Source organism: Uloborus diversus, chromosome 6, assembly GCF_026930045.1.
Source record: "Uloborus diversus isolate 005 chromosome 6, Udiv.v.3.1, whole genome shotgun sequence".
Lineage (NCBI taxonomy): Eukaryota > Metazoa > Arthropoda > Arachnida > Araneae > Uloboridae > Uloborus > Uloborus diversus.
This window is the reverse complement of record NC_072736.1, coordinates 145069116-145081557: the sequence shown is the minus strand read 5'-3', so window position 1 is coordinate 145081557 and position 12442 is coordinate 145069116. Positions and strand designations below refer to the sequence as shown.

General features: G+C 36.2%; 1 protein-coding gene across 1 annotated transcript in view; it reads right to left on the bottom strand.

Moving 5' to 3' along the window:
• LOC129224399 (lysophosphatidylcholine acyltransferase 1-like) overlaps positions 1 to 10052 on the bottom strand; it is a 40273-nt gene extending 30221 nt beyond the window's left edge. The window contains exons 1-3 of the mRNA XM_054858848.1: positions 9960 to 10052; positions 5473 to 5609; positions 4016 to 4164 (exon numbers count right to left, since the gene is read on the bottom strand). Of these exons, the coding sequence (XP_054714823.1) occupies positions 4016 to 4164; positions 5473 to 5609; positions 9960 to 10050 (377 nt within the window). The 5' untranslated portion in view covers positions 10051 to 10052. The remainder of the gene's footprint in view (positions 1 to 4015; positions 4165 to 5472; positions 5610 to 9959) is intronic.
• Positions 10053 to 12442: the final 2390 nt, after the last annotated feature.

Here is a 12442-nt window from a genome sequence, read left to right as displayed (position 1 = left end):
AAGACTCTTAAATTCCGTTTAAATTAGGTTTTATTCCCTATTTACAAAGCCCGACTAATTAAAAGTGAGGCCCAAGGCCCATAATAATTTTGAGGACCCCTGAAGGCTATTATTTTAAAAATGTGTGTATTTTTTGTATAGTTGTAATGCTATGCATAATTCTTTAAGTAATTTGGGGCCCCTTAGGAAGAGGGGGCCCCAGGCCCAGGCCTAGTGTGCCTGTACGGTAATCAGACCCTGCCTATTTAAGTTATGATGTATCATTTCCGAAGTCAATTTGTACCCCCTCCCCCAAGCAAAAAGGAAGGGGTAATAAGTTTTAAAAAGTGTGTATCTGTGTGTCTATTTCTGGGCATCGTAGCTCCTAAACAGAAGAACCAATTTTTATAAATTTTTTCGTTCAAAAGATGACTTGATCGAAAGTGTATTGATCGAAAGAGTCGTTTTTGTAGAACTTTAATTACCAGGGATATTAATTAAAACCGACTTAACATTTTTCACAATTATGGTGGTAAAAACTTATCCGCACGCTAAAAATATTGGGCCCTAATTGTAAGAATTAAGTTTTCTGCGTTTAATATTTGTTTGGAACTTCCAAGTTATGTGTACAGTAGAAGCTATAATCTTGTTTAAGTAAATTTTAAATGCAATTCTAAGCCTTTATACGCGTGATTGGTAGCGATTTCATAGTTGGAAAATAAGGAGAAAAAGCTCAATGTTTTAAAATTTCTATCTGCTGTCAGTTCATATTTGTAAACAATGTGTGTTCTGACCCACGAAATTCATCTTAATATGAGGTCGGCCCTCTAGGACATTTTTTTTTAATTTTTAATTTAATATTAGTTTTTGTTATTGATTTGGGGTTTGTGTTATTCTTCATTTTTGGTTTTTCTCGGGATCCTTCAAAAAACAAAAAAAAAAAAGAGAGAGAGAGAGAGAGACTAAAATTCTCTATTTACTGTTTGTAAAAGTTCTCCCGGCTCTGTTATTTCGTCGGTCGGAGTAAGTTGGGTAGAATGGGTCAGCGCTACATTTATGATGAAATAAAATGCGAAAAATTATTTCTAGCCTGTCCATTAGCAACTTTACACTCTTGCTCCTGTATCTTAGATCTACCGAGCAGGCTACAAATAATTTTTCAAATTCTATTTAAGAATTAATGCAGCGCTGACCCATTCCTTCCAACTCTCCCTCAATTTTAACGGAGATTTCTTTAAAGAGTAAATCATATTCAGTAACTTACTGTTATGTACAGGGGTTACTGTACATAACAGTAAGTACTTACTGTTATGTTATAGGGCGGTACTTAAGTTACCGCCCTATAGCCAGGGCTAAGGCAGAAATACATGAAATACATGACATTTTTTGAAGAAACTGCCATTACCCTGACGGGAATACCTTCCGTAACAAATTTTACACTTGGATAGTTGAATTGTGTAAATAATTTTTGAGGTCCGGACCCGTATCCGCGGATCTACTTTTTTAACGATCCGGCACATCACTAACTATAACTCTTACATGACATGCCAGCTTTTTTTTTTTTGAATACAGTTTTGAAAAAAAAAAAAAAAAAGACAAAAAGTGGTTGTGTGGCGGAGGGGGTATTAAGCTACAAATTCATGTCAGCGCATTTCAAGCTTAGGCATGATCAATTACTACTTACTAGATCATCCCCAGTAAGAGAACCCCATTTTTAACTAGTTACAATCTGAAAATTGTCATTATTTCATAAGTCAAATTTTATTAAAAAATTCATAAAAATATGATCCCATTGAGATCCCAACTTGAAACTTTGCACAAATAAAGATAAAATACACACAAATTTTTGAGAATTTAAAAAAAAAAAAATCATTATACCTTTTCTGAGAAATTTAAATTTAAAATTTAAATTTTATTTTTTAAAAATTAAAATTTTTTTTGAAATTAGTCGTGTTGCATAACCCATTAAACAGCAACTAATGTACTTTAAAATGCTTTTTACCAAATCATTTTATCTATATTTGGTGCTGAGTTATCGTTCATTTTATAATCAAGCATCTATGAAAAAAAGAGGGTTTTTCAAAAAATCAAAGTGTCATAAATAAAAAATAATGGAGATAAAAATCTAAAAATTTGGACTTTTGATCACCTCAAAGGGTACAATTGATGAGCCAAATTTCAAAGAAATACAAAAAGGTGAGGGAAAAAACTTTGGATCACTTGACATGGAATGACCCTTATGTGTGTGTGTGTGTTTTTTTTTTTTTTTTTTTTTTTATATTAGTTAACATTAATAATACACGAGAATTCATAAGAGTTTTGCCCATTTTTAAACGACTCTACTTTTCCACATACCGATATATTTTCTGGCAATTTCTTTAATTATAATGTTTTTGACTTTTAAAACAAATGTCTGAGAACAAAATCTGTTTAGAAGTAGAGGGAAAAATTAGTTAACACGAAACTGAAATTGTGTTTATTCCCTCAAACGCTTAGACGTTTTTTCTTCAGTAAGTTCCTAACAATAATAATTTTTTTTAAACAAATAAAATTTTAAACTCATTCACTATTTTCCTTTTTTTTTCTTCTCCAAATATTTAAATTTACAAAGAGAGAGAGAGAGAGAGAGAGAGCAATTATATCCCCAATTGAATCACAACAAAAATGACCAGAAATATAAAAACTCAAATTTAGATAATTCATTTCTATCAAAAACAAAATCGAGTGCTGCTCTTTGTTTTGAGTGAAAAATAAAGCCTTTCAAATTTATCACTGAGATATGTTTCTACTTAGCTACCTGCCATGCAATTTACACCAGATTCAAGTTCTACTGAAACAGATTTAAAATCAATTAACTTGATAAATACCCTTAAAATAATCAAATCAAAAACTCCCTTTTTCACAAGTTACAGGTCCTATCCAAATAATAAACTTTACAATGTAAAAACGATTCTGAAACGTTCCTGGAAAATAATGTGCCCAATTTCCGCCAGTAACATATCTTGCAAAAACCAGGAACGTTTCTCACTAAAAGTCAGTAATCTTCCTGAAAGTATTTTTGAAATTTTCTGAAGTGTTAGGAAATCTCCCCTGTTATATAAAACCAGTCATGTTTGGGGGCCTTTCAAGAATAATAGGGTATACGTTTAATGTAATTGGTTAGAACCTTCATGATTTACGAAGGATGCTCCCGCTCCCGAAGCATTTAAGCAACCATGGCCAAAGCTGAGAGAAGATTGCAGCAAGAACCAATCTCCTTTGTCTATAATTCTTGCCAAGCTGCAGCTATCCAGTGACTCATTCGCCCGCCTTGGGAGCTTTTAGTTAATCTGGACGGGCCGTAATCGAGTGAAAGCCGATACACTTAACAAACTAAATACAAACAGTCAACTGGTAGATAAAAGTATTTTTCACAACAGTGAAAATTCAGGATTCGTGAAACTTATAACAATTCAGGAAACTTTTTTGCAAAGATACTTGATTTTACGGGGAAATAGATGAAAACCTGTGAAATCCTGAAACGTTCCACGGAAATAACTAGTAACGTTTCTGTAATTTTTCTACCGCGTAGAAGCCGATGGAGCCTCCAGATGATGGTGGTTAAAAGAGGTAAAACCGAGACCAGACTACATGCGTAGGACACAGGGCCCGATTAAGATGTCGGGTGGCAATAGGCCAAGCACTTTTTCGCCCCCCCCCCCGAAGCCAAACCTTACAATTTTAGCCATTGGCTAAAACAAATTTAGCCATATGAGGGCTCCTCAACTGCAGGGGCAATAGGCTGAGACCTAGTTGGCCTTTTCAGTAATCAGGTCCTGGTAGGACATCCCCTGTCCAAAGAGACTTGACGAAAATTGAAATGTTTTTCGTCTTTGGATACTTTTGTAAATCACCGCAAGGTGGCGTATTCAAGCACTAGAACTTCAAACAAGCTTTTTTCAGTGAAGTTTGTTCGAAAACATACAATAACTCCCAACTCCTATCGTGACACAACAGAAGTACTAAGTAAATACAATTTGTGTGAAAATTTTCTCACCTGCGCCATCCAACCAAGGGCTCTGTACCCAGAGCTTGATCCTTCGGCATTCCGTATAAAATAACAGAGCCTATTATCCAGTCGCAGACCAAGAGGAGAGACATCAGAATCACTCGTATGGGGAAAAGTGTCACTGATAGCAATACAACCTATTAAAGAACAAATTTCATTGTTGTTTTATGTAGACTTTTAATGCAATTTTCAAGTTAAACAGGAGACAGTTACAAACTGCAGTAAGACTGACCCAAAGGCAAAGAGATTGGTGAGTGTTAGTGGTTCCTCTCAAGTTATGACACTTTACATGTGTTTGTGTGTATGTGTATATAAACCGTGAAAGACCGATATCGGAGAATGTCAACTTTCACCTGTGGTTCACCGGGAATATTCAGCCGATCTCTTTGATATGTCCCATGGCATATCCACCTGAAAATGGAGGGGGGAAGCAAGTGATCTCTGGGCGTGATCCCCACTTGCTTTATAGTCTAAGTAACGAGACAAGGCCAAATAACTTTCCCGCTCTCCTCGCTTTTCTCATTCTGGTTGTCATGGTTAGTTTTCGGCTACGTTGCTTTTGCAATGTATAACATTTGCAGAAGCAGCGTGGGGGAACAGTTCACAGTGTCGTAACCATGACAACCAGAAGGAAAAAAGCGAGGAGAACAGGGAGTTATTTGGACTTGAAAAGCCGATTCTCGTTACATAGATCATAACGTTGGCTTCTTCGCTTATGGTTACATCAAGTTCCTTGCATACAGAGATTAAATCAGGGCTGTGGAGTCGAAGTCGGATGGATTTTGGGGTGAAAAAGTAGAGAGTCAAAGGTTTAAAAATTCCAGTGTTGGAGTTGGTCATTTTCCATCTAAGTACGAAACTCCGCCAGTGCTTGTGGTATTAACCGTGTGTGTACCTCACTCCGCCAGTGTTTGCGGAGTTCGAGTCGAACTGATTTTGAGGTAAAGGAGTCGGAGTCGAAAGTACTAAAAGACTAAAACCTTCGGAACCGGAATCGGTCATTTTTTCCTCCGACTCCACAGCCCTAATTGAAATCACTAGTCTGCAAAAGATTATGGAAGTAGTCAGCATCATTATAGCGGATAAACTAAAAAGGATGTGTTTCATTCCATGGCGGATACTTGGTCTCTGTGCGTTGACAAGCAGGGTTGAACTGTAGAACTTTATAAAATTTCTATGTATATATGTTCCTTGTTCAATGCATTCAATCATTTCCTTCATTAAACATGCAGGTCATGAAAATGGATTGTTATTTTTGAAACACCCTGTAAGTTAGCTAAAAGTTCTACGTATTTCGTAGGACATGGATTTTCTCCAATTCTGTTTTTCTGACGTTATAACATATCAAGTGCTGCTGTTATAGAAATCTTTTCACAGATGATGAATATTAACATAATATATTAATTATTAAAAAAGAGCAACTAGAAAACGCAAAGTGTGATTACCTTAATTTTTTCAAACTTTGTAAGAGTCTGTGTGATGGAAAATGGATCCAAAAAGTTTGCAGAGTACGGAGCCACTTCCTTGAAAATACTTCTTTTCGCTTCCTCCGAGCTCTCCATTCGAGATCTCACATCTTTACCTATAGGAAATGAAATAAAGTACATAGTGCAGCTCTGAAAAGTTGAGCTATGGCAGTTAGGGTAGGTCATAAAAAGGAAATTTTTTAACTTTGACATGCACATTTGGGATGCAATGTATTTGAACCCGAGAAATTCATCTCTGGTGTTATTTTTGAAAAATATTAAGGTTTAGTTACCGGGAAACGAGCTTAAAAGTTTGAAAAAAAAAGGTAAAAAATGGCCAATTTCCATAGTTTTTATGAAAATACAAATGTTTGAAACTCTTGTTCTAAAACTATTCAAAGGCTTCCTTTTAACACTTTTTTCACATATGATAAACTACATTCCTTTCCAGTTTTAAGTGTGCGAATAAACTTCACATTTTCGTGAAATTAACGGAAAATCTATTTTTTTTTTTTACAATTTTTTGTACATTGCAATATTTTTCCTTTCATGGTCCAGTTATATGTCTTTTGCAATAAATGTGCAATATGTATCTCTTTGTTGAAAATGCAAAAATATTTTATTGCATTAACAACAGAGAACCCACCACAAGGAGGTGGGCACTTCATGCTGCACTCTGCCCTTCCCATCCATCCAACCAAGAAGGACAGTCATTACAGGACTTACATTTACTTTTACTGCACAATTTTAAATGAATTTCAATGTTAGGACCAGAGTTTGAAGTTGGACATATGATTGAGTTGTGGCATTATGATTGTAAGCATAAAGTTGCTCTTTTATAAGTCCATCTCTTGCGTCTACCTGATATTTTGCCTCGTATGCCTTTCTCTGATTCAACTGCTTTACATTTTGACTGTTGCCCACTACTATGACCAATAACAAGTTCTCAGAATTGGCATAGTAGCCATTTCTTTAGATTACCAGATTCCCAATGTTTAGGTTATCAACAGACAATACAAGACAGTATATAGTGTATAAGACAAACGACTTATACATTGTGCAACTTTCAATAAGTGTACAAGTCCATGTTAAATGGAATCTTTAATTTTTTTAAAATTGTTATATGGAACAATATGAGGAATAATTTAGGATATGACTTAAGAATACCTACATATCTCATTAGTTCAGCTTGAAAAATATACAGCTCTGTAACTCCATTAACTCACGTCAACGAACGGTGATGCGTGAAATGTCAAGGATATTTGCAACAAGATCAGGGTTACATTTTCTTCATGTATTACATTGACAATATCCATCAAGTACAGTTGATGATAGTTGAAGTTTTGTCATTAATTCAACAAATGTTCCCTTTTAACACTCCGGCTACTGACAGGGTTACGAAACTGGTTAAAGAATAGATAGACTGGTATTTAATGACGGTGAAAGATATGGATTTATAAGAAAAACTTCATACTCGCGATCATTAATGCTAAATCTGACTCAAAGTCCAACTTCAAACTTATACTCAAAAGAAAAAACGTGTTTAAAGTTATATAGTAATTGTAAATACGTAAATAACTTGGCTGGGTGGATGGGAAGAGCAGGATAGAATACGAAATGCAGTCACCTCCTTGTGGTGGTTTCAGGGTTGTTAATGTACTTGTAATATAACTGCATTTTCAACAAAGAGAGGCATAGTGCACATTCATTCTGAAAAAAAGTACTGGACTATAAAAGGAGCAATATTGCATTGTACAAAAAATGGTTAAAAAATCGATTTTTAGTTAATTTCACGAAAATGTAAGGTTTATTCGCGCACTTAAAACTGTAAAGGGATGTAGTTAATCATAAAGACATGTGAAAAGTGTTAAAAGCATTCGAATGGGTTTAGAACAAAAGTTTTAAACATTTGTATTTTCATAAAAATTTTGAAAATTGTGACTATTTTTTAACACGCTTTTATTAGCTTCACCTGTATGTATGTATGTATGTATCTTGTAACGGAATCTTGCAGCTCAAATTTCGTCCACTTCCTGCGATCGGATTCTTTTGAAATTTGGCACGCGACCTCAAACCCGATGACAATGCAATATTCTATAATCAAATTAATTAATTAACTCTTTTAATTGTTAGTTTCCTCCAATTTTAATCAATATTTTGGCATAAATCCAACAATGTAAAAAAGGAAAAATTAAAAAAATACATTAAAAAATGCTCGCAAAAATTATTTTAAAATATCTACAAAAACCTGTAATTTTTCTGCATCAGACAAAATTTGTTCCAATGTTCCAAGGTAATTAGAACATGAAATATAATTGTTTTTAACTAATTTCATGCCAAAATTTAGGTGACCCTTCAATTGGAAATTCATTGGTGATCAGACCATTTTTGAACAAAACTTTTATTCAAATGCATCTCAAATTTTCAAAGTAATATAAATATGATTTCCGGAAACATACATCGATGACTCACAGTAGCTTCCCATTGGGGTGCCCTTGTCTTAACTTAAAGACATTACCTCGCACTCGTTTTATAAATAATTTCCTCGCCTGATAATTCTCCAACATAATACTAAAAAACAGAAAAATAAAATAATAGTTTAAAAAACTAAAAAAACACGCTTTCGTAGCAAAGTGAACTAAAAAGTGAAAAATAATCTTTGGATGATAGTAGTCGACCAATCACTTAATTTTAATGTAATACAAAAAAGCATGGATGGCTTCTTATCAGTTGTCTTGAATTTCTTCCATTTGTTGTCCAAGCAAAAATGTAAATAGACAGCACCCCACGCTTTTTTGTATTACATTAAAATTAAGTGATTGGTCAACTACTTTCATCCAAAGATTATTTTAAACTATTATTTTATTTTTTACCTTTTTTTTCAAACCTTTAAGTTTGTTTTCCGATACGAGTGCGTCCTATACTCTTTATGTCGAATAATGAGTTTAAAAAATCTAAAACAATTCTGTGTGAAAAAAAATATTGGGTTTGTTGATTTTTTAAAGTATTTTAGGAGGAGTCCCCATGAGTATCCCGGCGTAAGCCAAATGTTCATGCTTATAAACTCTGCACCTTCTAGCCTATCGGAAGAATGTTAATGGCTAATATAACGCTCCCTCATTCCCCCCCCCCCCAAATGAAAATAATGGCTATATGAAACTGTCGAAAAGGAAAAAAATGGGGGGGGGGGGGGTGCCATTCTAAAAAATGGGACGTGATGAGGGAAAACGATGCTCCTATTGGGATTCAGTGGGTTATTTTGCATAAGAATCAGCAAGAATTACATGTCAGAAGCGTTTTGAAGGTTTTTTTTTTTTTGCTGCACAGTGTAATAAGCTGCCTTACTGTATTGTTATATAGATATACTAAGAAACTAATGTAAATATTACTTTACAATATACAACACACGTCTAATAATAAGACATGTACCATAACCACAATCCTTCTATTTAAACATATTTAATGTAAATGACTATAGTCGGGCAAACCTAACCTGGCAGCATTGTGAAGGCTGGGCAGATCCTAATCATAGCATTGCGAAGCTGCCAGGTTAGATTTACCTCAGCAATAGTCATGGCCACTGGGCAAGTTTGGCTTGTATTGGCTACATCAAGTTTGTGATCGATGTTCCAGGAACAACATCAGAGGATTCTCAAAATAGCATCAATCAACACATCCCCACCACATCTTTTCCAAACAAAAGTTTTATCTACGTTAAGGAAAAAATGTCCAAAAAGGAAAAAAATGCACACTTTTCTCTGCACTTCAGATTTAGCCAAATGAATACTCAGGGGATATTTTAAATGCTGCATAATCATATGCTGCTGACGCTGACGATTTTCTTCATCTTGAAAACAATTGGCAGTGGTGGCGATAGCCCCTTGTGCAACAGGAGCTTTTTGCGTCGTTGTATACAGCACCGCCGAACTACAGGGCCTGATTACTGAATAAGCCAACTAAGCCGTAGCCTAGGGCCGCCACTTTTTAGGGGCCCCCAAATGGGGCTAATTTTTTTTAAACAAATAGCTGAAACTGTTTTCGCCAATGGCTAAAATTGTGAGGGTTGACTACACATGAGTCCCGGAAAAGCATGTGGGCTAGGGCCTCCTGATATCTTAATCGGGCTCTACCGAACTATCCACTACGCCACTAAGATGGCTTATATGTTTAGTAATATTTATGTAACTGAACATATATGCAAATTGTAAATAATTATAGTACGGCGTTTGAAGAACTCAAGAAGGCCGTTGGCGTTTCCCAGTCCCTGACATACAGCAGTACAATTCGAGGAGACAGTGAGTTTGTTGTTCGTTTTTTTTTTTCTTCTCTCTCTCTCTCTTTTTTCTTTTTGGTCAGAGTTTGTAATTAGGAGGGATGATAACTATGACAGGAACTGTTAATAACACAAACACAGAGACTCATCATAAATCGGAAAATTATTTTTAAAGATGTAAATATGCGCTTACCTGGTTTATGCTCCATGTTTTCAGATGATCCCGACGGAAACGCTCTTCGCTCTCTCTCAGTATCGCTATCGGTCACTATTTTCAAGTTCATGGCGCTACATCATTCAACCAGCACTCGCAATTTTGCCGCGGACGATAACACCGAGATATGATACCGCTGACCCACGATTTTTCGGACATTTATCTCTAAGTATTATAAGCGATATCGATTTCAAAACATGTCCGATAGCGTGTAGTGAATTAGATGATTTTGGTTTGCGGCGGTATTTGGCAACAAACATTTTATCTGGCTTCCATCCTCAAGTCAGTTAATGAACTTGGAATTCAGCAGAATAAGGTTAAATCGAAACCTGCAGTTTAAGTGATTTCTTTTCACTGCTAATTAAATTGATTCTCCATGTAGCTGTCCTTGAAGTATTTACGTTCGTTAGACAGTCTGCTACACGTTTTATAAACGAAATATCTGCGCTGCCCGGCGTTGCACGGTCTACCTTGAAAATAAAAGCTGTGTCAAATGACGCATATTCAACAACCAAGAAAACTCAACCAACACTCTTGTAGCAAAATGAACTAAAAAGTAAAAAATACCTTTGATTGTGATGCTCATCAACGAGACGATGTCCTACAGCTATGTATAACATATCTTTTTGATTAGCTTAAAATAATAGAAACAAAATAATTGAATAACAATTAATTTTAATGCAAAGAAAAAAAAAGCATGGGTGGGTGCTCTAAATTTTTATTTTTGCAAGGATTCTGCATCATTGCAAAGCGCTAAATAGCGATAAGAAATCTGATATCAAGCCCCTCATTTAGTTACTTGTTTGCTCAACTATTTTATTCCTATCATTTTAAGCAAATTAAAAAAAAAAAATGCTTTGCTGTGAGACAACGTCTCGGTGATGAACATATTTTACGTGAAAAGATTATTGTTTACTTTTTTGTTCGTTTACGATTTCCAATGAAAGTTTCTTTTGCCATCACCATCAACAAATCCGAAGGTCAAACGTACAGCTTTACGCAGTACAAGTTACATGCCAGAACATTGCCTAACATATGGGCAATTACATGTTGCTCTCTCTTGATCAGGAAATAAGGTGAATCAATTTGTTTTAAAATCTCATAAAAATGAATAAAAAAATGCTGTGTACCACGAAGTTTTAAAATAAACAGTACCTGTATAATATTTATTTAAGATAGATAATTTTTTGACTCGACTTTGTCTACATAACCTAGTCTATATAAATAAAACGAAGAATATATGTGTATAAGTGTATATACACTCCTGTTTGTGAAAATTGCAACACCATGAAGGAAGCATCATAGTTGAAAGAAATTCAATACACAGTTGAGTGGTAATGGTACAAATAAATGGTTACATTTTCAAACCAAACAAACAATAAAAATAAATAGAAATTAGTATTTTGTGTGGCTACCACGCGCCCAATAAGAGCTGTTACACGACTCGGCATGGAGTGAAACGAAGTTTGAATATCTGCCTGCGGAAGAGTATTCCATATTGTTTGTATGAGCAACCAAAGTTCGTCTGTCGAAGCAACAGCACGAGGATCACGAGCGAGACGTCGCCCAACGAAATCCCAAGCATGTTCAATCGGTGACATATCCGGGGCCAAAGAAGAAGCTGTACCTGCTGCGAATCAAGGTAGGATTTGACAGTCCTGGCGACATGTGGACGAGCATTATCCTGCTGGAATGCAGCCCCTGGCAATCTTTGTAGGAAAGGAATAGCTTGGGGCTGTAAAACTTCGTTTATGTATCGGGTGTTGTTCAAATTGCCCACAATTTGTAGCAATTGTGATCGTCCATGATATGCTATGGCACACCACACCATAACTCCGGGTGTTCGTCCACTGTGCCGTTCACCGACATAGCGCCTGACACGAATTTGGCCATCATGGTGCCACACATTCGAAGCGGGATTCGTCAGAAAAGACGACCTGCTGCCAATCAGCACACCAGCTCCTATGCACATTGCTCCATTGTAGCCACAGACGGCAATGGTTTTGCGTGAGAGGAATCCTGTATAAAGGAATCCTTGCGCGCAGCCCACGCTGCAGCAGACGTCTCCGAATTGATGAAGCATACAATGAAACACCTGTAGCTGTTGCCCACAGTGCTGCTAATTGTCTAGAAGAAGCTTTGCGGTCCGTCAGCGCCATACGCACCAGGTGTCTGTCATCGCGAGCTGACGTCACATTTCGGGGTCCACTCCCGGATTTCCGAGCTGTCCGACCCTCGTCCATCCACTGCTTCCAAACACGCATGATTGTGCTGCTGTTACGCTGCACACGAGCGGCTACTGCACGATGAGACAATCCAGCTTCGCGATGGCCGACGATTCTGCCCCGTTCAAACTACGAAATTTGCTCAAATTTCGCGTTCTTTCGTCGGAGAGGCATAGTAAAGATTCAGTTAACGTTTATTCTAGCATATAACCACCGATAATCATACACGCCTCGGTA